The sequence below is a fragment of the Calidris pugnax genome, unplaced genomic scaffold (assembly GCF_001431845.1).
Source record: "Calidris pugnax isolate Ruff unplaced genomic scaffold, ASM143184v1 scaffold24, whole genome shotgun sequence".
Classification (NCBI taxonomy): Eukaryota; Metazoa; Chordata; class Aves; order Charadriiformes; family Scolopacidae; genus Calidris; species Calidris pugnax.
The window spans coordinates 26,658,728-26,685,878 of record NW_015090922.1 but is presented as its reverse complement, the minus strand read 5'-3'; the positions used below and the strand labels follow the sequence as shown (position 1 = coordinate 26,685,878).

The window sequence follows — 27,151 nt, the reverse complement described above, 5'->3', positions numbered from 1 at the left end:
TTAAGCCTGGGTTTCACATGGCACTTGTGGCCGTCTTGTGTTACTACCTCTATATCTAATAACAGTCTAGTTTAATATATTCTTTCTGTATTAACAATTTCCTTCTTAAATTTCCCTCGAAAAACAGGTGTTGGTGAATACAGACTGCATCAACTTCTGCCTTCTCCATCATATTTTTAGTACAGTTTCACTTTTGTTGCATTTCTGTAGAAAATTCTACAAATACCGATTCTAAAACTTAATTTGATGTCTTAATTTTCCATACTTCCTTCTTAAAACTGCAGTATCTTACAGTGTTCCCAGGGAAACTTGACTTTTACAAGGACAGTACTGCTCAGAAGTATCTGCGTGATTGTAAGGTTTCTTAAGGTGAGGACTAGGTCCACATCATGAATGGTCTGTCACATCATAAAGCATTTTTTGAGAGGTATTTCCCTTCCATTTCCCTTCCTATTGTTCCTGTCAGTTTCCTGGTTTGTCTTTCCCACTGCAACTGATGAGAGTAAAGGATTACTCCAGGAAGGGAGCATTGCGGGTATTGTTAAATACATTTTCATATTCAAATGGATTATTTTTCCTAATGTTATCTTTTACATCAGCAGTGTTAATTTGAACAAAAAATAGAAACAAATGTGGGAATTGGCTTGTAGAATTCAGTGAATAGTGTAGCTGGGGTGGGGGGTAGGGAACATAAGATATTGGTAACTCCTGTCTAAAATATACAACTGTACTAAAATAGATGTTTTCAAAACAACTGAGCAGTTCTGGACCAGCTGTGAAAAAACATCACCTCTGCCCATGTGTGTTTTTCAGCGAAGGATTATGGTGCCAAGATCTTTTTTACACAGAGATAAAGGTGAGGAAGAGCTTGGTGGACAGGCTTCGCAGTTGCTACCTGTTGCAGGTATTTTTAACTGGTCATGGCCTTGGTTTTTTGGGTATGTGAATGCTGTTGCTGTAAGATTTTGTTCTTGAATACAGTGTCCTTCCCAGAATGATAACAGTGAGTACCAGAATGCTTTTAAAATATGCTGGTAAATTTAGGTCAAAGGTGAGAAATTTCATCTTCTGTATGGGTTGACTTTGTCCTGAGAGAGTTTAGATGCTGTCTCTAACAGCACAAACTAGTAACGGATCTTGAATAAACATGCTTCACTGAACTACAAAATAGGTTGCCTGACTGGAAATCTGAGAAACAAGTTAATGTACTTGATCTCTGAGACAAATGAGGTACGAGGGAGGTCAACAAATGGTTCTGCAAACTAAAGGCAATCTCATCCTGTGGTCATCCACTGGCGTTGCTGAGAAGGATTCAGGTCACCTTTCATAGAGGTCATACTGCGAAGTGGGGGTTACTTAGCTGTGTCATTATTATGAAAGAGGTTGCTCTTAAGTTGCCTTGAAACTGAGAAATCTTGAAGGTCAAATGTTTTCAAGTATTTTTTTACTTTTTAAGGAAATGTTTATCTAGGAAGTTTCCATAATACTGGATGAGTTCTGATGAAGTAACTGGAAGTTGCATTTTTCTCCAGACTAATACGTTAGTATCATGCAAGAAAATACGTAATGAAAATAGTCTGGTTTGTAACATGTTTTAAAAGTGCTGTTCCTCTGTGCTTTACCACCTCCTGTTGTCCAACCACGGTTTGTGTTCCCTGGGGGTATCCAGGTCAGATGGGAGGTGTATTCCCACAGCAAGTTCAGCCCTAACTCCTATGGGTAAGCTGCTGAGGAAGCTATTTGTGGCTTGGTGGAACTGTGCTTCTCGGGCAGGGAAGGTGCTGCTGCTCAAACTGTGTAGGGATTAGTTACCTGAGCCTCCTTTCCAGGAACGTTTTCCAAGGGAACAACTAAACGATGTTCATTTGGAACAACCTACAGGAGGGGTCACGCTGTGCTGTGCTACCTGCTGCTGTACCAGCCTTAGTAATAAAGGGTACCAGGTAACGTGGTATAAAATCAAAGGCTGGAGAGTGCTTAGTTGTAACCAGATGACTAGTGAATAATTCCTGAAATGCAAAGTAGCTATTCAAACTTCAGGCTTCTCTTGCTGCAGCAGCAAGATGTACTGTAGAGTAAAGGGTTTGTGAGGATTTTTCTTCTTCCTCAAGCATTCTTTTGGAGCCCCTTAGCTCTGTTGTATTTTCCACACCCCGAGCAGCATGACCTCCTGAGGTTACATCAGACCTAAATTCCCCTATGAGCATGGTTATTGCTGCCTGACACAGCAGTGACAGCAGTGACAGGGCTGCTCTCCAGCAGCTGCTCCTTACCTGCCAGCCAGCAGTCACGGATTTTACACTCCAAACTAAAATACTCAAGTTCTTACTTGCCATCTGGATTATTACAGCTGTTTTGAAGTCTTGAGCTTGAAGAAACTGTTGTTTGCATATGAAGGTGAAGACTGTACATTAAATTATCCTTAAAGAATAGTTGATGGGTTGACAGGCCATGGAAGAGATTCACATTTCAGTATGTGCATGAAAATATGCTCTGTGTGTTTTCATAGACTCCTGTATATGGAAAAAAATACCAAGACACCAGGCTATATGGAGCTTTAGGGTTCTTCAACAGGCCATCAGGTGGCACTCCTTGCACTTAAGAAATACTTATTTCTTCCTCTCCAACCTGCACAGGGAACCAAGGGGAATTAGCAGCCTCCTGTTTCACCTACACCCGCACTCCAGGCTGAAGGTGGATCAGCAGGAACCCCGACTGGACCACAAACAAGCTAAAGGAGAAGGAATGGCAGGGGTGTAGATCTGGAACTAGCTGAGAGATGAGAGGTAAATTTACAACTAATTGGGATTTCTGTGAGTGTTTCTTCTAGCTTTGCAAGAAGTCCCAAGAGGGACTTGGAAGGTGAGACAGTAGCTCCCAGCAGGTCGAGGGAGGTGATTCTCCCCCTCTACTCTGGTTTCGTGAGACCCCCACCTGAAGTACTGTGTCCAGCTTTGGAGTCCTCAACACAGGAAGGACATGGACCTGTTGGAACCAGTCCAGCGGAGGGCCATGAAAATGATCAGAGGGCTGGAGCACCTCTCCTGTGAAGACAGGCTGAGAGAGCTGGGGTTGTTCAGCCTGGAGAAGAAAAGGCTCTGGGGAGACCTTATAGCAGCCTTTCAGTACCTAAAGGGGGCACACAGAAGACATGGGGAGGGACTCTTTAACAGGGAGTGGAGTGATAAGATGAGGGGTAATGGTTGTAAACTGAAAAAGGGGAGATCTAGATTAGATACCAGAAAGAAATTCTTTACTGAGAGGGTGGTGAGGCACTGGAACAGGTTGCCCAGAGAAGCTGTGGATGCCCCATCCCTGGAGATGTTCAAGGCCAGGCTGGATGGGGCTTTGAGCAACCTGCTCTAGTGGGAGGTGTCCCTGCCCATGGCAGGGGGGTTGGAACTCGATGATCTTTAAGGTCCCTTCCACCTCTAACCATTCTATGATCTCTAGTTCAGGCTCAGGGAATAACCCAAAAGGCATCCTTTTGTGGTCGCCGCATATAGCATTGCTTACATTCACTGCAGTGAAAATCTAATTTTCTGGCACCATTTGGCATCAACCCAGCTCCTCAAGAGAGGCAGGATGGAGTTGAGGGAAGGCAGAGGGATTTATAAAACACAAAACTTATCTCCTGCACCTCACTAAGCCTGGGAGCTGGAGGGGTGCTGGGCTGTAGGTGTGAAAGCTAAAAAAGGGAGACAGCCACGGCCTTAATCCCTCCATTCGCTTTGAGCTTCCGCCAGGCCAGGCTGCTTTAAGACTAGATTAAGTTTCTAAGAAGGTGCAGCAGCTTGGCCTGAATAGCTCACCCTGTCTCTGTCCCACCCATCCCCTCTCCTCCACATCATTCCGTCTGCTTTTCTGTTCTAATATGTCTTACCCGACATTTCATAAACTGCATAACAAAGAATGTTTGAAGGAGCAAAAATCAACAAGGTAAATATTTGGTTCTCCCATTGTTTAATTTAGAGTACATGCTTTATTTTTCTTTAAATGCCATCCATCTCTGGACTATAATTTGTGTCCTCACTGCAAGTACCTTCTCTTTAGAGATGTCTCTGATTGCACAAGGTCTGGGGGAAAAGGTGGACCAGAAGTGAAGTCCCAGTACAGTTTCTTATCTATAGGACTATGGTTTAGTTGGGAGTTTCAGTTCTTCTAGCAGCTTTATTCAGTGACTTACCCATGGGGGAACAGCCAAAGGGCCCCACTGCTTCACTCCCCTGGCCTGTGTCTTCCCATTGACCACCCTGGTCTCTTCCCAGAAGCAACCCAGTAATTATCCGCTTTCTTCCCAGAAGGATCCATTTGGTGAGTGTGCTTGCCACCCATTTGTAAGCAGGTTTTGACTCACCAGGAGGGTGTGGGTTGTGTTTTGAAGCAGAAAAGCTGTGCAAATGGCTAGCTCAGAGGGTGGCCACCCACAGAAGCCAGCACGGGCTTGGGTACAAGATGGGACACATCCTGCCCCACAGCACCCACACGTGGCTTGAGGAACCACTAGCCATTTTGCTCAGCCTAAGGGCAGGGCAGCACTTCTCAGAAGCAGTCATTGGACCAGAGCACTTTTATTTTTCATGCCCCTTCCTTTTGAGCGCAGCGTGCAAAGTCCAGTGGTTTTGGCCTGTTTAATGTGTAACCCAGCACACACTTGCTATTTTACAGGCATTACTCCCAAGACTCATCAGGGCCGTGCTGTTTCTGGTGCACAGCACATCTTAACAACTCCCTGTTTTTCAACCAACAGCAAGAACAAACTCCCTGGTGTATGACAGGACCACACAACTTGGCATGGGCTGCTCCAGATAACGCCTCGGTGGAAAGACACGGTACAAAGTCTGGGCTGTTCTGGCAGATGGCAAACAGGAACTTGTCCAAAGGGAAGAGTCGTCCTGAGGATAAGACACCCTGGGGTTTTAAAACACCTCGGAGTGGACGGTACCTCTACCAGGTGGGGTATGGAAAGTTGGGAGTAGGGGAATTTGGTCTCAAATCTGCTGTCTTCTGCAGGATATGTCTCTAAGAAGTATTTGGGTTAGTCTTTAGCTTTGCATTTAGCAGTACCTACATAGGAAATTTAATTTAAACATATAAAGCAACTTTATTACAGTGAGGGTGGTTGAACAAAGGAACAGTTTGCCCAGAGAGGTTATGGGGTCTCCATCCTTGAAGATACTCAAACCGCAGCTGGACGTGGTCCTGGGCAGGTGGCTCTGGGTGACCCAGCTCAGGGCAGGAGAGCTGGAACCAGACCATCTCCAGGAGCCCCTTCTACCTCCACAGCCCCGGGTTTCTGGCTAATAACCCCAGGGGCACTTCAGGAGAGTGAAATTACAGCTGAAGGTAGGTAGGATCCATCTTCTGACCCTTGCACTGGCACAGCCCAGGGGTGCTCACACCATCTCTCACCATCAGTTTATTTCCAGCTCCGTGTTTCTTCCCCTCCTTGCAAGGTTTGGCATGGGTAATTATCACTGCCACCACCCAGGCCACGTCCGGGAGGGACAAGCCCCTCCATCTCATGCACTAGAGACCAGGCAGGAGCCAGGCACATGCCAGGACATAGAGACAGGTAGGAGGAAGCTCTGCCCTGCCAAGGCAGGAGAAGCAGGCAGTGGGTCACTGCTTCTCAGGGCCTGCCCCGGAAAGGCAGGTTTTAATTGCTGCTTCCTCGCCAAGCCACACGGCAGGGAGGAGGGGCAGGAGATTATCAGCCCTGCAGATGACGTGAATTAAAGCTCAGATGTAATTAACTTTGAATGTACCTATAAGAGATTTAGAAGGCAGGAAAAGCATCTGATGACAGGAAATAGGAGGTATTTCAGGCACTGCAAAACCCCAAAAGACTATTCAAGCTAGCTGGCAACATTTCCTAGGCAATTTGGTGGAGACAAGAGGACACCACCCAAGAGGTTTTACCGCCAACATTTGGGCTGATGCTTGTGTCTTAAAATGCAGTTTTGTTGAAGCAGACACACGTCCTGAGTGGTAAGTGATGCCGCGACTTTGGAGCTTTTTGCAACTTGTTATGGACACGAACATCCCCTGAAGGAAGGAGGAGGCCTGAGGCTGGAGGAAAACACATAAAGTTGCTTTAATGCAGCCTGCCTCTTGATCCCTTCACAGGCTCCGGAGTGTTACCTTCCCTCAGGACTCCCCTGCAGTGGAGCGCTCCCACACAAAACTTAGCAGCCGTAGCAGTGCAGGCGCTGGACCACGCATAGTCGTGGTCTGTCTGTGCCCACCCTGCAGCAGGTACTGAGGGAAACGCTGCCCTGACTTCTTCAGGAGGAGAGATTGGAGGTCTCTGCTGTTGGGCAAGCATCCTCACTCAGCTTTGGGTTGTTATATGATGGGCTGATCCCAGCCCCGAGTGCGTTTTCACATCTGGCTGTGGATTTGTGTTGCAGTGATACCATTTTCAGGAGACTGACAAGTAGATGTCCTGTTTGTGAATCCTGAACCAGTTTCCAGTCTCCTTGTGTGTGTCCCTTTCCTTTCTTCAATAGAAAGGTTACCCAAGCTTGGTGTGAAACTGCTCCCAGGTGACCCTAGCATGGTTAGATACAGGGCATTCAGTGCCAGCTGAAGGATACGCCTCATGAACTGCCACGGTCCAGCTGTGTCATGTACAATCCCCCACCCTCTGCCAAAAGAGGAGGAGCACCCTCAGCAATTCAAGACTAGTTTGCTTCCCTGAGAGGGTCAGCAGATCACCACACTGGGCTTTTGTTAAGCAGCACCAACTCAGGGCAGGTAGCAGCAGCCAGAGGCTACCCTGCTGACCATGACTTGGTAGCCACTCCTCTCTAGGCATTTTTTTGCAACTCTCAGCCACGGGCTCAGGTAGCCCCTGACCACCTGGAAGGGCAGGCACCAGGCCAAATATTTTCCTCAGCCAAGTATTTAATAATTTAATCCACCGCCCACATAAGGGGTGTAGCACAAAAGCCTGCAGCTTGGCTGATGGGGGACAACACTTGAGGAGCTAACACAGGATGCAAAAGTGCTGGGTTAGGGACGAGGCAGGAGGTCCCACGTGTGGGAGCAGAAATAGCAAGGGAAGGTGCTGAGGAGGTGGGAGCAGAGCTGCTGGTCTCCCTGCGCTCTCACCTGAGGAAACCAGAGCAAATTTGCCAACCTGCTGTAAGCACTGGAGGTGTAACCGTCTCCCACCTCCCTGCTCCTCCATCCCTGCCCCGTTGGATGTTTAGGTGTAGATAAAGCTGCCTCGTGAGTATCTATACAAGAGCTTACACCACCGTAATCAACAATAAAAAAACCTCCCAACCAGAATACACATCCTTTGATTGCTACAAGTTATAACAACTTCTGTTTGTGCAGCACATCCTCCACCTAAAATAGAGCGAGTTCTCCCTTTGCCGTCTCTAGGACGGTAAAACCCCCGTTTTTCTGCTCTTGGGAAGAGGCTTTGTCCCGGTTCGGGCACCAGGGGGACCCAGCCACTCGCTCTCGCTTCCAGCTGTCCCCGGGAGCCCATCCCCGAGGCGTTTGGGCATCCCGGCTCCCGGGGTAAAACACATGTCTTCCCTGGCTATGGCCTCGCATGACACGGCATGGTTATGAAGTTGCAGCAACTCTTAACTACACACAGTTGTTTCCCACTTGTGCTATTTTAAATAAAGGGCTTTTTTTTAAAAAAAAATGGAATGTTCTCATAATGAAGATGGGGGAAAAAAATAACCAAAGTAATCACAGAAGTTTAGCAATTGCTACCTACATCCCATTAAAGAGTTCTATATGTAAGAAAAATTTAGGACCGAAGAGAGTTAACTTTACCAGTTTTTGCTTGTTCATTAAAGTATGACTGTGCAGAACGTGTGCCCAGCACCACATTACTTACCATTATGTTATGGCTGGGGAAGGAGAAGCGAAGGGAAATAAAACATGGCCAATCTGACAGCTCAAACCTTGCTCTTCACTATCGGGAACACCATCAAGTGGACTCTAATCTCAGAAAACAGATTTGGTCATTACCCACAGCCCCATTTCCCTTTGCCAAACGCTAGTGGTGTCTATAATCACATTTTCCTTGCAGAAATATTTCCTCTGATGTCCAAAGATGCTGCCAAGAGCTCAAATAAAAACAGTTCTTCTGAAATATCCTTCCATTCTGGTAACCCAAGATACCACACTCACTCACAGCTAAGAGTGCACTTTTTGGGTTTAGGGGTCGTGATGTTTAGTTTGTTGCTGGTTCGGGTGCCTTTTTTTTTTTCTTCCATGCTTTTTTTCTTTTTTTTTTTTTTGTTAAACACCTTCATTCCTATATACACTGTATGGAAAAACTTCTCAGGGTGGCAACAGCAATTAATCAGGCTCCAAAATTCTAGTTTCCTTAGGGCCGCCACCATGCCCTCTGCTATAATGCAGTCCTTATTAATAGCTTTTTAAAGCTTGCTTACATATGCTAATGTAAACAAAAGACACTCACAACCTAAGTGACTTGCCTTAAAATACTTCTGATCTTTTTTTTTACTTGGCTTTTTGTTTGACCCTTGCCTTCTTTAGGTAGTTAAATACCACCTCACAACCCAATACAATAATCAGGTATTAAGCTTTCTGTTTATGAGCAGGAGTCAAATCTCTGCATTTTAGTTATTCTGGATGCATCTTTTACTTAAAAGCAAAAATAAAATTGAACCACACCAGCCCTTGAAATGAGCCCAGGAGAGGAACTGGTTCCACCCTGACAAACCACACCGACACACAGACAGGCCCACAAGGAGCACTGGATCCACACGGTGAATATTCGGAGATGAATTGTACTTCCCATCCCCAACTGCATTTGAAATAGAATGGGTTTCCGGTTTCGACACTGCCCTGAAGCATTGGGTCAGCTGTGTATGATACTGGCAAGTTGTTAGTCCATCTGGGTATTTTACCCCCCCCCCCCTCCGATGTGAAGAACACCCTGCAAACTTTCAGCTGTGTGAAGATGCTGGTGCTGGGCTACAGGTTAAATGAGCTGGTCACCTTTCCCAGCATTTATCACCATGTTATACACAAAGCAGTTGTAGTTAAGTTCTCCTGAACAACCCACAAACTATTACCAATAGAAGTTTAAACTTGAGCTGCACATTTAGGAAGAGGCAAAAAAAACCACCCCATAAATCCCTAGAGTCCAACAACTTAAAACTGGAAGAGAGACAGGGAAATCAACTCCTAGTTCAAGCACAAAGTTACAAACTTCTCATCTTCAGAGATAAAAATATGCCATTTTGCAACACACATCCACGACAGAAAGATAGAAGGGATGCATCAACAATTGTCTTTCCCGAGGCAAACACATTGTGTATTCCTTCTCTTCACACTTCACGTTCCTCCCCAAAGCAGACACCTAGTGCTTAATTTTGCTTGGTGTGTCCCATATTCCTCATACCCACCCTCCACACGTGTTTAGTCTTCGTCTAATGTGTCAGTCTCTTCCTGTCCTGCTTTTATTCAATTCATTCTTTGCTCCCTGTCCTCCTAAGGACTTCAGTCTATCCCCAATGGGCTGGTGATTTGCATCTCATCTGCCCATTCCACTCTCAGAGCCAACTCTTAGTACCTCGTCCATCTGGGAACTATGGGCACTTTTTTTTTCCTCATTTCAGGAAAGGGATAAACATGCTGTATATTCACTCAACTTCAAAGCGATGGGGAAAAGCTTGATGGAACTGAGTAAGTGGTAGCAAAAGTCAACAGAGTGAATTCTCTGGAACTGGTTTTGTCTGGTAGGACAGAGGACCTTGAACCTGCTTCTGTCAGCTGCTGTCCACCCCCACCAGGCAGGGTCAGGCAACTGGGATTCAGTAGATGCTCTGAAGTGAACACAGACCTTGCAGCAGTCTAATACCAGAAATTATTTACATCCAAGCTTTACATCCACAGAATAGCTAAGTGAGTATTGTATGTGAAAGCTGACTATCGGAGACTGTGGATCCATACCCTTCCCCCCAGAGAAAAAAGCAGGTGAGATCCAAATCCAACTAAGTCCCATGAATTTCTTCAGTCTTCACTGCTGAGTACTCGTTAATTCTCAGTATGTATTTGCATGTGCATGCAGCTATCTGCAGGCCTGCAGACAAGATACACACACTGGGCATCCACTAGACATCCAGGGGTTTGAGATTTTGAGTTTCCTCTGGTCACGTAGCTGCCTCCCCTCTTTTTCAAAGCATTCAGCAGGCAGAAGAATGGTACTTTCCAGTCCGATTATACTTACCAATGTGACTTAAGAGATGTGTGATCTTTCCACTCCCGACCTTAAAGTGGTCAGCACTGCCAGATGTTTTACATAAGATTTAGGCTGCCAGCGAGCTTCCTCTCTGATTTGCAAGCATCTTTCTTTTGAGAAACACCCAAGAGTGACTTCATTTCCCTGCTGCACTGCTTGACTTTACTACACAAAACGATCCCCCTGCATATTCTGCTCAGCAATGTGGTAATTAAAAAAAACATCAGGTCTACCCAGGATGGTTCCAAGTGCTAGAAGGCTTCTTCCTTGTTGAATGTAAAACAAAGATGGGGAAGAGAATATTTCAGGAGGACATGTAAGAAGTTATACAGTGCCAATGCATGGAAAAATCCTCAAAACTCTTTGGGATCAGCTCAGTGCCGCTGCAGCCTAACACACTGGAAAGAGCAGAACTGAGCACCACAGGTACCCAAGTGCCAATAAGGCTGGCAGACTCACCTAGAGATCCAGGTAACTCTTCCTGGACTGGTACAAGATGGTCAAGCACATGCAGGGGGGCTTCACAGGAGTTAGAGCAATGGCAGAAGCACAGTCAGCCAGATGCTTCCTTGATTACCGCACAGTCAAGCTCATCAAACCTTATGAAGCTCATCAAAAAACTTAGGGAAATTGTGTGGCCTCTCATATGGGTTGGCATCTGTAGACTCCACCATTCTTCTGCCACCTTCAAAGGGCTCATAACTCACTGCAAGTCATATAAAACTGAACAGCTCCCATCAAACCTTACAAATCTTGTTTGAAGAGGACTTCAGTTTTGCACCTCACGTACCTGTCAGAAAGTGGTGAAAAAACTAGAGGTGCCTCTAACGTCCATCATCAGTCTCCAGTCAGCCTAAGCGTGGTGCTTGTTTTGAGGGAGAAAATCATCAGGAAAAACGATCACCACACCCAGGTAACTGTAGGCAATCTAAAAAAACAGCAGACCCTTCTCCAGACCAGAAACAGCTCTGACTTTAAAAAAAAAAAACAACAAAAACCCCACAAACAAAACCAAAACCCCCCCAAAACCCCACAACAAAACAAGAAAACCCCCAAAACCCACCAAAAATCCATATGCCCCCTTTGTCAGAGGTCATTTATAAATTAGCTGCTAAAAGCAGTTTTAAAGTTACATAAATTACAAATAACCACAGTTTCAAGAACCTTTATACATCATCTTTTTTAATTAGATTAGCTTTACAAGCAACTTGAGAGCTCTCTCATAATGAACACTGCTTTTCAAATTACACAACTTTATAGGCAACCTGTAAATGAATCCTGAATTTCTTTGCCTGCTATAGATAAAGGTCTCATATTTTACAGCTGGCTAACATCATGAATAAAAATAGCATTATGAAGCTTTATCTTTAACCAGGACTAGACACGTACAGATCATAAGACAGTTTAAAAAATAGTTTTAAAACAACGACCTGCTTGGTGATGCTCAAGACTGAATATTCAACCGACATGAAATGAACAGTTTCTAAAGGACATGGAAGAAATGGCTGACCTGATTTGTTGACCCTATTGTAATGACTTACATGGAGTGAAAAAATTAAGCACTTTTTAAAACCTGTCTGGCAAGCACAAACCTACAGTGTGATTAGAATTTGATATGCCGTGTAACTGCAGAAGTTTGAATTACAGAGGGACTGAAATGAGTTTAAAGGCTTATGCTTACATTTCTAAAACAAAACCAACCAAACCTCTGTTAAAGTAGAACTAAAGAAGATGAAGTGGAAGAGGTGGCTTTTTTGCTTGTTTCACTGGTAGCCTAAATGCACTGCAGACCAGACAGTAATGAAGATTTGCACTCCTTGGCCAGGTTGGCAGAGGCACTTACAGTAAAGGTATCCTGTCTGTTTTTCTGGGAAGAAAAGAGGAAAGAGGAAGAGAACTGTAAAGGGCAAGAACTTGCTAAAAAAAGGAAAAGCGAAATCAAAACAAAACTGGGATTTCTGTTGGTTCTCCTAAATGATATACCGATACTGAATTTTTTCCCCTTTCTGTCAGTTTGTTACTAAACAATTAGCTTTTTCATGTTTTACATGAACAATAGTAATCTTTTTAATAAAAAATTACTGAGCTTTCCATAGAAAAGGTCTCTAATTGAATACAAACTATACAGATGCTAAAATTGTCACAAGTTGTAATATATACAGAAATATTTCTGTACACTCACATTGTTTTGGCTAAGTAAGGAAATAAGGGACAGATAGAAAACTGCAGTGGGTAAGCTGATCAACCCCCAAACTCCTGTAAATATGAATGCTGTCTTTTATAGGTTTGTTTTTGTTTTCTCAAGCTTTTAAAGCTCAGGAAAAAAAAAAAAAAAAAAAAAGAAAAAGGAGGAAAAAAAATAAATCAGTGTCCAAACCATCCATTTCTTAAAAATAAGAATATCAAAGTTTCTGCACATTTCACTTTTATTCTGTGATGTCCCATTTCCTTGACAAAATGAAAACAATGTCAAAGAAAATAAAAGTTTTCTTACTAAATATATACCTCAGTATTGATCAAAGGGCAGTGCCTTTTTGGGGAAATCCTTCAGCACAGTGAAAACCTAAAGATGTATTGCACAAGGAGCCTACAGTGATGCACTTCAGCTTCAGTGTGCTGACCATCTCCTTGATACTATATAATAGATCAAGGTGTCAATTTACAGACTGCTTGGGACACCAACATTTGAAAAGGAAATGAAAAAAAAAAAATAATGTGAATTTTAGATATTCTATTAACTTATATACAAAGGAAAGGGGGGTGGCAAGTATTCTTTAGAAAAGGGAGAAAGCTCAAAATTTCCCGTCAAGTACATAAGGAGGTTCTGGGTACCTCTAATAGCCTAGGAAAGCCCTTGTATATTTTTGTAACTTGATGGTATTTACCAGGTCCCCAAAGCCAATGACAGCAACCGATAGTGTCAAGTTCACTTAGTGCCAGTCACTTAAACAAACAAACCAAAAAAAAAAACCCAAAAACCAAACCAAAAATAAACAAAACAGAGACAGAAACTTCCATACAAAACCACAAACTGAATGTTACTAATAGCGAGATACTGATTTGCTTCTGTTAATAAGGTTCAAGAGGACATAGTCAAAAAAACAATACAGCAGCAATCTTTAAAAGTTAAGATTAGTGTGAGATATGATATAAAACAATCAGGTTCTTAGCTGGTAATTAAAGTGCTCCTTTTCTGACTTAAGGTGTAAAGAAAATTAAAGTGATTATCAGTTACTGGCAACCCTTACATTAAATTAGGTCTTTCATGGCAGAGGAGAACAGTATCAACAGTTTTACAAAAATAGATCCATGTTATTTTGGAGAATACTGAAAATTTTTTTCTTTTTTTTTCAGTTTTTCTTCTTTTTTTTAAGACTCAATTTTGATAAACTGTACCTGGTCATACAAAAATTACCCAAAATTCAAACTTTTACCATATAAAAAAAGGAGAGATGAATTGGATTCAGCTGGATGACAGGTCTGGCAAAATATAAGGATGAACAAATTCTATGTAGGGCACTTATTTATGTCCAGATGCATATGCTGTTTCTTACTGATTGCTTATCTTCTTCACATAAGCAGTCACAGGCCTGGAGTCACAATCACATAGTACAATGCTTCAGCAGTCAAAGAATCTTCTATTTGATGCAACATTGAAACACTGTTTGCTTCTTTATTAAAATGTTGTTTTGTTGTTGATTTTCCTTTATCTTGTTATTCACATTCAAAAGTTAATAGATAGCATCAAGATTTATCAGGGAGAATAGCAAGGGGAGTTGCTAAATCAAAGGCTTATAAAACGTCTTTCCCAACTGAGTCAGAAGGTTTATTAAGTTCAACCCTCACACCTTTTTCACCTGCAGAAATAGGAAAAGGAAATTGGTATTATTTTTCAGCATTTATCAAAGTACAGTCTACAGAATTGCTACTTCACTATCCAGATTACTTTTAAGACAATACTTTGAAAATTGTCTAGTACATATGATCTAGCAAGATACACTATTTCTGTATATATGCTCTGTATCCTGTGCTCTGTAAAGTTAATGAGCTGTGGTTACTCATCATCTCTGAAAGCTGGCATTTATTTGGCTGCCCTAAGTAGAAAACTGGATACTTCACATCACATGTGCAGTTTTGAAATTCATCATTTCAGCCTTTACAAGCAAAGGTAAGCTCTAAGAACAGTCAAGTGAGAACTTGAGGACATTGTCCATTTTTCTGGATCAAAATATCCAGAGTTTCTGGATGTTTACCTTTGTAAAGAATTTCTGAGGGATTTTTAAAATGCAATGTTCCATTTGACTTGCTGCTAAAAAATAAACAAAACAAAACCTATACCTTTTCTGTCCTTTACTCTGAAAACTGACCCTCAGATACCCCCAAAAAGCTTAACTTTCAAAACGTTAACAGACACGGTGTCTCATATTCAAGAAATATTCACACATACTCTGCATGGCTTCCGTTAGAATTACACTAAGCCAAGAATGAAGAGTTTTCTACTTTATGGTATTTTATTATATAATTGTATATTATAGTATCAATGGAAAATAAAGTGCATCTTGCACAATTCTTGCTGCAGATAAAGAGCAAAGAATGCGATTTTGATGGGTAAGTAAACTGGAATCACAATAATATGAAAACATAAATCAATTACAGGGCAAAGTGATACCAAAATTTAAACAACGCCTCCAACCCAGCCTTCCCTCCTTAAGCGCCTGCAGATCAGGGGGACCCCGGGAAGGGGGGGGCAGTGGGGGGGCAGCGGGGGGGCAGCACCTCCCCTGCAGACACAAGCCCAGCTGGATGGCTTCCCTGTGCTCTCTCTGAACCAGCAGCAGCCAAAACTGCTGGAGACGACCACAACAGCTCTGATCCGGCCAGGCCGGCCCCAGGAGCTGCGCCGTCATGTGCCTGTGACGCCAAGCCCGCCTTACGGACAGACAGACAGACAGGCTTCCTGCAGAGACCAGGCGGGCGTCATCCGGCATTCCTGACCGCCTGGGAAGTCACCCAGCAGTGGGACAGGACAGCCTGCCCAGCCGGGGCTGAGGGACTCCCCACACTTTCTTCAGGAGCCAGGCAAGAGCTGCGTCGCGCTTCCCGCTCCCCAAACGCACAGACTCACGGCTGCACCAAGGGGGGCTGAACTCAGCTGCAGCTCTCACATAGCTCTGGGGCTTCTCAGGAGCTCCAGGTGCCTACCGGTGAGGAATCTCACTTGGAAATGATAGCCCATCCCTTCAGCATCATCGGTTTCAGAGCTCTTGATGAAACCGTGGAGAAAATGGCCCAGTGCACATGTGCACCTGCAGTAATACCTGACTTTGGTTTATTTTTAAACTACTGTAACGAACACAAATTCGTGATGGCAATTACAAGCATGACAGAAGTCCTAGACCATTTCTCCTTATAATACTAATTTGAACAGGAAAATTAGATCAACTTCCTCTTGAGGGAGAAGCCAGAAAAGGAAAACAGATGCTAGATATGTGGAACTGGAAGTGGAGGAAGTAGCTCCATGCTTTGATTCCAGATTTTAATTTTAGGCTTTTGTTTTTCTGATAGAGAGATTTTCTAGTCCAGTTAAGTTGCAGTCACTTGTGGAATCACTATATCTGATCAAATCAATTTCCAGGGCTCTCAGTTCTGCAGTGCCTCACGGTCTCTGCTCTATTTACCCTCCACACCTACTAGGGAGAGAAGCTGCACCCCCCATATAAAAATATTGAGCGGCCTCAGGTCTCAGGGAGGAAGCGTGAGCCGGACAAGGCACTGACCTGGATTTCCCAAGTCACTGCCCAGCAGCTCAACCACTGGGTCACCTTCCCTGTCAAACCTGGCTCTCTGAGTTATGCTGTTTTTTTCTCCCCATTTTTGTGCACAGCGTGTGCCAAGGAGGTGAGGTTGGACTACTTAGTTAGACTTCAAAAAAAACCCAAAAGCACAACACAGAAGGTATTAACAAGAGATTACCTGTTAGATATTTTACTTTAGCTCGTGCTCTTTCATCTGCATCAAAATACCACACTGTTATTGCGTACCTAGGGAAACGGATGGAAAAAGAACTCCTGAACTATAAACAACAAAAACAGCGAAGCACTTGACATAAAACACAACCTAAACAAGATGGTACTTCTGCAGTCTGACAGAAAAAAAACATTTCATCAAGGACAAAGCAAGCAGGTTTGTTTTGTTCTTTTTCCTATCAGTAGGCATTGTCTGAACAGTCACTGAAAGGTGACACTGATGCTGTAAGTTTACACTTATTTTTCCTGATGAGTTGCTATTACAGTTCTTGCCCAGAACCTGTAATAGTCTCTGTCCATATCACCTTGCTCTCATCTTTTACTTGGTCATTCAAGTCCATCACTGCCACACTGCAAGAATCTCTTTTTTTTGGATGTTTGCCATAAGGGAAAATTAACTACCTCTTCTTACACAGCTCCTCCAGTTTTCCACTGCCAGTAGAGGACTTAAATATGAAATGCCAGCTATTGAGAAAAGACATTAAGGAGCTTTAGTAAATGGCACTTCACCCTCTGACTCTGCTTGGAGCACAAAGGGGGAGGGGAGAGCGGTACAGCCTCCCAAAAGGCTGCAAGAGGACATGCCTATGGCAGTTTCAAGTTACTTCTTGCAAAGGTACTTGTGTTATCTCTCAGCTCCAGCCAATGTTCAGTGCTCTGGCAATCCAAACGTGTTGCGACATGGGAACAGGAAGTTTGGATCAAGGGCTCCAATAATTTACCTACTGACGCTACTTGGAAACGCTACTCAAGATGTGGGGACAGCGAATGCAGGTACCTTTAGCATCATCCACTGCCCTACAGCGAGGGACAAAGGAGCTATCAAGTTCCTTCTGTGACTCAGATTGGGAGCAACTCCTCTAATACTCCAGAGAAAGAAAAGATCTGTGTATCAATGGTCATTTCTTCCCCACAGCCCTCTCCCAATTCCCAAACTAAACTAAGACACCCCTAGAATAAAGAAAGGATAGTGAACATGACTGTCTTCTAACAACTCCCTCTGCCTCATCAAAAAGAGGAGGTAAGTACCCAGTCACTCTTTCCCTAACACAGTAAGGTGCTAAGGACAAAGCGAAGGGAAAAAAATAATCCCTTCTTGTCATAGTTTAACTGGAACTCTACACGGGAAAATCTAGGATCAGGTCATAATTCATAGTGTCACTCATTTCTCAAGAGAATTCACTCATTTTTTTAATTAAAAAAGGCATCAGGCAATATAGAGTCCATTAGTCCTACCTTGTAGCAAATGCTGGCTGTACTTCATGAGGGTTGCGGCGATCAGACCAGAAGAATAGCAGTCTATCAAATTTGGGTTCAATATCAGCAAATTGGGCTTTACCTTCTGGAAATATTCGAAGGATGCCTCCACTTACCTACAAATTAAATATTTAAAACCAGTGCTTGAAAACAATGTCTCACTGTATTTAAAAGTACTGAATATCACATCTGGAAATATTTCAGCTACTTGGAACTGAAATAAAAGCTTATATCAGATGCTACAGAAATTATGAATCTACGTCTTTTCTGTTGATATATTTCATTTAACAAAACATTCTACACATTTTTCAGCAATTACTCAGTGAATGCTAGCAAACATGAAGCCTCATTCATGTTCAAGTAAAAAACTGTGGGTTTAGATTTGTTGTTTTTTAGTTGCTTTACCTACTTGCAAAAAATGGACAAGACTAATAGGCAGCTAAAACCGTGCCAATACAGATGAGAGAAACATTATATTCACATCCGAATTTCACCCTTTCCCATTAAAGATACTGTTTCTTTTAGCAGTAGCACAGGTTTATGTCCTATTTCTGTAATTAAGATGAGGAAAGACTAAGAAACTTCAAACTAAAACCTGAGTCTGTATTATTCCTGGTCAATTTAGATCTCTTCCAAGCTTTGAAAAAACAGTTGGACCTATCTATGCATGTCTAGAACTCAGCACAAGTAGGTGTGGTTAATGATTTTTAAGTCACATTAACTTCTCCTTACTGATGGTACTCATGTTGTTAAATCTAACTATAGATGGCCACCGTATGCCTTCATGGGAATGTCGCAACAATGCAAGTACTAACAAGGTAAATTGATAGAAATCACTCATTTTTAATTGTGATCTAAATCAGTAAACAAGGAGTGACAAAGAAAGTTTGAACTTCTTTCTTTGCTAACCAATATACTTGGTAATATATTAATTTGTAATTAAAAATAGATTTTTCAGGACATTTAATAAACCTTTGTTTGTAAGTTAAATATCCAGCCAGTAAATTTTTCTCAGTTATTGTGAAAATGCAATTGCCTTGACTTCTACACTCTTGTATTCAATCTATGATATATACAGTCTATGCTTTTTTTTTTTTCCAGGAGAGAAACAGTAAATCAACCAAAATGCCCCAAACCTGCATTGTAAGGTGTTCTGAACAACCAGTGCACTTACATGAGAAGATGCCATCATGGCAAAAAAAAGCTAATTATTTATTCTTTAACTGAAAGATCAAACGTGACATTTCAAGAAGCCAGTCAGAAATAGAAAACTTCAAGTGCATCCATTTCTGACTCAGCTTTCTGATCTACCAGTTTCATGCCTTTATGTTATCAGTCTCATTGTCTCATCCAGCTCTTATAAAAAATGGATAGCACTCAAGAAAAAGCAGGAAAAAAAAAAAAAGGAAAAAGCTCCCAGCTGCAACCTGTGTTATCCATACCTGATGCATCCAATTCACAGAAATTGAGTGCTTACATGTTCTTTCACATGCTACTTTCTAAGTATGATAGAATTATCAGTAGTTTTATCTTTTTTTCATGTACAATGAGAAGAAACTTCTCCCTATCTAACTGCACGGCAATCAAGGAACAAAGATACCTTTGCATTATTCTCTCATGCTTTCAATACAGCAAGTTACCTACATCCATTCTTCAAATCTACTAATAATCCTTATTAAAGTTACTTTATCAGTCACTACATCTACAGAAAGTTGCGAGTTATTTGTAGTAAATTCTTAGATCACTTGAACTGCGTTATAAATCCTTATCCATTCTACACGCTGTATCTACAATGATACAAAGACTTGTGCTGCTCTGAACTGTAGTAATACAACAATAGCCATAACACTTGGCTTATTTGAAACTGCTCCCAAGCTACGGTATCCCTCTTTTTATAAGCATACTCAATTAAGTCATCTAGTTGCACAAACAGTAAACTGAAGATTCAACATGAATATAAGAAGAAAAACTCAAAATGATCAGTTGCATAATTAGATATTCATGAAACTTGGATGCTAGCAGATACTTATAGGTATAATTAAGAAACATACATGAAAAACACGTAACTTTCATTCAGTCTCAATGTCAAAGAGGTTCTGCTGGCATCATTTACTACCTTGAAAATAAATGCCCCATCTCTATCTGCTCTCACTAACTGCAGTATCAGTGGGGCAAAGGATAAACACAGTTCATGTACAAACACAACCAAGGCACAGAAATAAGGACATGAACAATGACTTGTAGCAAAGGTGCACTAGCAAGTATATGTAAGGAAAAAAAGGCTATAGAAAGAAGTTATTGCATACCTTGGCATCCCAGTCTTTATTAAGATAATATATACACGTAACACATCTTCCGTCTCCATTTGGATTATCAACATGGCGCACATATCCTGTCCCATTGCCTGGATAACAAGCCACCATAGCCTAGAGTCAAAGAATCAAACAGGATAGTTAATTGTATCTGTGTTTGGGGAAAACGTCTACATTTTATCTGTATTAATTCTTAAGTAATTCATACATAAGCAACAGAAAAATTAAGTTAGAAATAATGGGAAAAGAGGTTTTTTTAATCTGTGTTTTCTTTCTAGTTAAAACCTGGTTTTGAACATAAACAGATGTCCGCCACAATGGCATGAAACACATGGAGAGGAACACTGTTAATTAAGGTATGGAAGGTGGGGCTGCTCCCGTGTTGTGACTAATTCTTCAGACTTCCCTCCCGTGAATGAAATACAAGAGAGGAAAAATGTCGTGTATAACTCGCGTGTGCTCCCCTTGTGATAACAATACTGTTTTTTCCAGACTCAAGTTCACAGACAGCTTTTTTGTCTTTTTGTCCCCCCTCCCCCCTGTGTTTCCAACGCAAACAATTCCTCTTCAAAATGCAGTGTCAAACTTTATTTTGAGGAGACTTTTTAGACAAGATCATTAGCCCATCTAACTCAGTCACTCCAAGTGCATTCTTGGGCTTGTGTTTTGTCCTGTACATAGGAGGTCTTTGAACCTTTGTTGAAACAAGCCTACATGTGTAACAAAAACATCCTTTTTAGTCAAGAAGTGAGAAATCGAAAACAGACACGGAACAGCAATCTGCAATAACCTTCTGACATCAAACGATTCCCAGTACAGTAGTGTATTTTACTTTTCATGCTGCACTTAGTTCAGCTGACTTGAAAGACCACCAGACAGTGGTTTGGGTTTTGAGTCCACAGGCACGCGGATGTGCATGTGAAACGAACTGGCCATCTTGCTAGCCAAGGACGGTCTGATTAGCTTGATTAGCTATCAGTTTGCATGGCCAGTTTGTTGTACAGCACATCCCCACATATACGCATTTGCTGGAAACAGTAATGATTTCAGGGTTTCAAAAGAAATCAGAACAAAGTTTTCCAGGCCAAGCCACCCACTGCCACCCCAGCACTCAGATGTCTGCAGTGACAATATACAGCAAAACATATATCGTATATATGCTTCTGCAAAGAGTTGTAACATGAATTTAAAAGAAAAGCAAAACAATTAGTTTCTACCAACTACCCACTACATTACTAACCTCAACCCTTGCTGTTTAAAAAACAAACCAAAACTTTTAAACACAATCAATCCTGTCTAGGTTTAGGTTTGTTATGTTAGAATTTCACCTCATTTACATAAAATATAAAAAAGTTTTCCAAATAAAGTGTTTACTGTGAAAATGTAACCCATCAGATTAGAAGTATGTCAAATCAACTTTTTCAGTGTGTTTTCTGCTTTACGCTGATGATTTTAACTTTTCCTCCCCTTTTTTTAAATGCTAACAAATAAAGCTTTCCACAGTTTGCCCTGTTTGCAAGAAAATGCTTTAAGCAGGCTGAGAAATAAAATACTTGCAGTTCAATCAGTAAGATATGTGTATCACATATAAGCAGATGGACTTTGCTATAGCAGCAAACATTTTAAATCTTTATTTCTATACATACTCTACTATCAGAAGCAGCAATTTTTGGTAGCTCCTTCTAGGCAGAAATGAGAATACAGTATTTGCCAAATAGCACTGTGACTAGAAAAAAACCCTAAAAATTAAGACAAATGTCACTCACACAAGATGTAAGTGACCATGCTGCATGAAAAGTACTCAAAACTACAAAATTAAAATACACTTGTAATTTTGAGATTAGGCACTTCAGCCTCTCAATCTGTCTATTGTAATCACACTGTAGTCATCATTACAGGTCTCAAGTTCTGTAAACATATTACACGTACCAAGTAATGTGACAATATTTGGCAAAGTCATTACTTATCAGTTTTGCTGCAGGAAGATAAACCCACAAAAATCAAAACAGTGAGTTAAAGATACCAAATAATGCAATAAGGGTTCTGTAATTTCCTTTCTTACAGAGAAAAAAGGAACAAAACAAAAGCAAAGCTGGGCTGGAAGAGGAAGATATTTGGTTCCCACTGAAAACCAACCCTCTTGAAAAAAGGCCCATGTACCACTTAAACCCTATCAAGTTCTCACAGAGCATGAACAGTGCTAAGAGAAATCCAGATCCAATCCTTTATCATTCCTAAAAACAGGAAAATTATAATTTAAGTGGTTTTGCTGAGAAGTACCACGTAAGTTAAACCCCAAAGTTAGTTGTTGCTCAACATCTACATGAAACATTTACTAAAGCTCATTCAGTATGAAGAAAATGTTGAGACTGAGTAGCTAGAGCAATGCCAATTCTCGCTAAAATGATTCCAGGATAGACTTGGGTATGAAAAGGTCTTCATGTATGTAAATCACCAAAATACCTTTCACTGAGCTAAAAAACCTAGCATTGAGAGTTTAGGACAGTTCCCAGGTCTCTTTGGCCAATACAGAGTTTTTTTTCAAGGGCATACTTGGTTGCCATCTGTTCCTCAAAAAGATAATTTTGCAGTTAGAGAAGCATAAATTTGCATCCTATTGCCATAGTTTCCTTTATAAGGTGCTGAAGTGGGTACTTGTTCTCTTTGCTGAAGGGAAATCAAGAAAAGAATCTTTAACATCAATGTTGCTGAATAAAAAGAGGACCAGTAACACTTTCTGGAAAGTCTGGGGAAATGCCAGTTGTCACCAATTTAATATAAAGAGCAGCCATATTCAAATTCCATGTGAGAAGCGTTTCGAACAATCATTTGAGTCTAAAATACTGCCAATGTACAAAAAAGCCCCTGTTTTTTTACTTCAGTCTCAGAAAGCTTCTGCTATCATTAACTGCAAGAGACGAGAAACAGTTTCGCTGCGATAACTTATCTAATATGTATTTGTTATAACAGTAAGAATGACTCAGCCTTTAGCGGCAAACTGGAAAGCAAACAAATTCACCCATCAGCCCGTGTAGCATAATATACATTGCTTTTGCCAGTTAGAGTGGCAATTCTCTCTCCCCAATTTAACTATGATAAGGAAAGTCACAAAATGTAACAATTTACAGGGCATGGGAAATATATTGATTTGTGAAACAATACAAGGCTAGTTCGTGTTAAACTGTCATGCACTGCAAGATTACTCACATGGAAAGGACAAAACAGTGACCCACATATATAATGAAGTCACATAGTTTTGTTGTTTTACCATTTTACACTATACATAAGCTAACAAAATATATGTATGTCAGGCAAAGAGAAAATGTTGGGGTTGCAGCTTTTTTTTAAAAACAAAACAAAACGAAAAACTGTTAAGCACAGCCAAAAAAGCCAGACATTTGAGACCAGAATGTCCAAAATTCCTTAGCAGTTTAGGCTACGAACAATAAGGTTGTTCGCTCTCCAAAATAGTGAGCTGCTTGTCTCACAAAAAGTAACAGATGAATTCAACTCCAGCTATTTCTCGCACTTTCTTAACAGAAAATGAGGTCTCCCTCTTTGTACTTTTTGGGCATTACAACTTTTAATCATTCAGTAATCTTCATTTCTGCAAATAGTATCTTTAAATCACACACTGGATTTGTTCACTCACTGGATTCCTTTGCAAACGCTTTTAATATTAACCTTCTTTAACCCAGGAGTGTTCTCTGGCAGCCTGAGCACTCCTGCCGAGCACATGAGCGCTGTCCTAAGATACCCTCTGGAATTCATGAGTAATGGAGAAAGCATGAAAGCGCCCCCCCTCTCTGCAATCCGCCCAACTTGTGTCTATCAAACTCAAGCACTCACACACTTAAAGAAGCTGCTGATCCCTCATTCACACACAGACGTTCTCCTTGCAAATGTTTACCTCTGGAAAACTAACTTTAGGCTATCAGGCCGAATGAACAATAATCAGTTGTTAACAGAAGAATTAATTGAAATTACAGATTATTTATTTTTTTTTTGCTAAGCATCCGCATCCTTAGTGTGTCAGCCCTTATTCTAATTAGCAATTAAATGCATGAAGGTAACAGCAGAAGGAATAAACCGTAGTCCATAGTTCACACTCAGGCATCAGTTAAGCCACCCAGGCCTGGGAGGCACAGCACATCAGTGCAGCACAAAACCTGAGTTCCATTAGGAGCAGCCTCAATCCTCTTCACAGAGAAGTGTCACAGCCTCACCCATATATAAAGAAGGAAAATTTGTAGATAAACAGACTGAAGCTTTGTCCTCTGTCCTCTCCACTCCTGTCACAGCTGGATACCCACAAGTTTAGGTATTGCTTCTTAAGAGAAGTAAGCAATAGCAAGTTCTTAGGACAGAAGGGAAAATACCAGTTACATGACAACATAGAATTCCTTAAGGGGGAGGAGGGTGGGGAAACCAACCCCAAACCACAAACATAAAACAGAGAGAGGACATGTGTCATATTAATTTATTAATGTGAAATAACTTTATTGTTTAGCTCAGATTAAAGAAAGCTGCATCAGTCAAGGAGATGTCACTTTTGCTGTTTGCCGAAGGAACTGCAAATCTCAGTGAGCAAAACAAGATGTCTAAATATAAGAACGATGACTTCCTACCAAAATTTATCAGATGCTCTCACAAAGACTTCACTGGAAATCCTTGGCATGGGTCAAACAAAAAAACCAAACCAACCAACCACCCAACTCTAAACCCACCACTGGAATGAAGAACCAAAGAGAAAAAGAAAAACCAAAACATCTGACCTGTCCCTGTTTGGTCCATCTGTGATCTATTTCTAGTTCAAGAATTTGTTCATCCCTGACAAACAACAGCCCTGAGGTAATACATTTCAGTTTAAGCACGTCACTAGAATTTTTCAGAAGGTGTACAAATCAGTAATCAAACTCAAGGAAAAGACTGTATTGTTTCCACCTTGAATGATCATAGTCCAGATGACTGACTTAAACATGCTAACATGGTACAACTTGGCTTGGATACACAGTCTTCTCCTGCAAATTCTTCATAGAGATGTGAACTTGCAACACAAAGAAAATATCAACTGGGGAGAAACTCCTGTCAGCCTTACCCAAACAGAGGAAGCTGAAAGGCATAAAATAAACTCTTTGGGACACAGCTAATCCAAGTATTTCTATACTAACTTTTTCATCTGAGTAAAACTTTATGCTGATATCCTCCATGATCTAGGAGGGAAGGCTAGAGAACCAAGTGTTCACAGAAGTCGCCACTGAAACTAGAAAAGCTGGAGAGAAATACTAGCACCTGTGAAGATGCCTTCATTAAAATCCAGGCCTTTCAATCAATGTCAACTGGAGAATCTGCAAGAGGAACGCAAACTATTTCTTATAGGCTTAAAAATTAAATAGTGCAGTACTTCACATGTCCCCAAGAGAGAACAGGAATCTGCAAATTTGAGTTAGAAGCTAACATAAAGAACAGAGAAACATATTGCAGCAGCCTTGAATAATTTACTTTTAAGCACTCTCTCCTAATATTAAGTTATCACCACAGCCATCCAATTTGTTTATTAGCAAAGGATTATTTTCTGTTACATGTTACCTGCAGATTAAAACAAACAAACAAACAAACCCCAACTACTTCAAATACCAGCTATTTGGGTAACCTTCTGGCCAGCACAGGGTAGAGCTGCTCTTCTAGGAAAAAAACAACTGAAGGCAAAGACCACAAGTGAGTGACCCCAGGCTGGGGTGACTGCTCTCCTGTGGCTGAAGTTCTAACAGGCTGGACACAGCTGCCAGCTCTCCAGCTGGCAATGGGAAGGCAAACTGAACTGAGAACAGAGATGAAAAATGAACTCAGATAGAAGGGAGAAAGGAAAAACTGAGAGTTGACATAGCTTCTTACACTATAAATAGAATCAACACATAGCTATGTACATGGTTTATATCTTCTGTGAGCTTCTATGCAGTCCAGAAACTAATGGTAACCTGACCTACTTTGTTCCTTCCCAGGCCTTTCAATGCAATGGCCAATGCAAGATTTTGACTTGTTTTGACAGAACCCTATTTCATAAGCATACAAAAATCAAGCATCATAACATACCAGCAAAAGTTTGGCACAACAGATTAATACTTTTACTACGTCGCTTATTTCCAACTTGCCAATCAGATGTTTTCTCAGGCTGAAGTTCAGAGAAAGCTTTGCCAACCTAGCAGTTCAGTGACATGCTCTTCAACTTCTCTTTAAATTAAAATCATTGCTTTACTCTTTTCTTTAAGTGACGTTTACCTAATTACAAAATTCATTTCACACACATTAATAAACTGACAGAAATCAGAAGGCAGAAAACATTGTGCTGGTTCAGTGGCTGCATTCAGCCCAGCACTCCGGGGCCAGAAATTTAAGCCAAACACCTTAATGTAAGGAAAGTGCTACTCAGCAAACAAGCTCAGGTATTATTTGCGGTAGCTGCATAAAGTTCGGTACTCTCCCTTTGCCATTCAATTAAGTTAATTTCCAAATACAATTCCTTTCATTCATGCATGTTCATAGGCTCTAAGAAGCGTTCATGAGCTTTTGCCCTGCTGAAGAAACTTGCATATAAATACAGATAATTCATCAGTTTTTCCAAACGGCACAGAAAAACGCAGAACTGCAGTTGCTTAAGTCTGATACCTGGGAAATGATGTGAGGGATGAGTTCACACTTGAATGAATAAATCTAATAAGTAAAAGACTTGCATAGGAAAGAGAAGCTCCCACGAAGCTATCAAACAAGAGCCATTAACCTGGGGGAGATTCTCACCAAGGGGACAAAAGGTGAGCAAAGAGCAACTGAAACCAGTGTTATAGACAGACATAACAGGAAGACTTAAAATACACTTCCTAACTCCCAGCTGAAGTCCCGCAGCTCCCAATGAGTCCGCTACTAGTCTGAGATAACAACATTTAAACATTAACGAGGCTCTGTCTGCTCTCTTGTACCTGAGCTTGTAAAGTTGCAAGTCCCAAATCTCCAAAGGCAAAGAGAAGAGATGGCCAAGTCAACTTACAACCTTCAGGGGAAAAACTAAAGATTGTATCTTTCTTAATAATTAACCCACTGGCATTTTCCAGGCTGCTAGCCAAATTAGGTAGGACATGCCTATTCTCAAATTTGTTTAACCAAAAGGTGCTGTTTTAAAACTCAACTCATGAAACCGATGCAAATACCCTTGCAGTCCTTCTGTCTTCCGTGAACTTAATCTAACTGCTTATTAGGAAAATAACACCAGGTTCAAATCTAAAAAAAGTATACATGCACTGGCTTAAACAGGATAT

General features: G+C 41.4%; 1 protein-coding gene across 1 annotated transcript in view; it reads right to left on the bottom strand.

Moving 5' to 3' along the window:
* Positions 1 to 11,400: 11,400 nt before the first annotated feature.
* The window catches only part of EGLN1 (egl-9 family hypoxia-inducible factor 1), a gene marked incomplete at its 5' end in the record, with an annotated part of 36,334 nt that continues 20,583 nt past the window's right edge, over positions 11,401 to 27,151 (bottom strand). Inside the window, 4 exons of the mRNA XM_014950493.1 lie at positions 11,401 to 14,103; positions 16,220 to 16,287; positions 17,509 to 17,645; positions 19,836 to 19,955. Of these exons, the coding sequence (XP_014805979.1) occupies positions 14,039 to 14,103; positions 16,220 to 16,287; positions 17,509 to 17,645; positions 19,836 to 19,955 (390 nt within the window). The remainder of the gene's footprint in view (positions 14,104 to 16,219; positions 16,288 to 17,508; positions 17,646 to 19,835; positions 19,956 to 27,151) is intronic.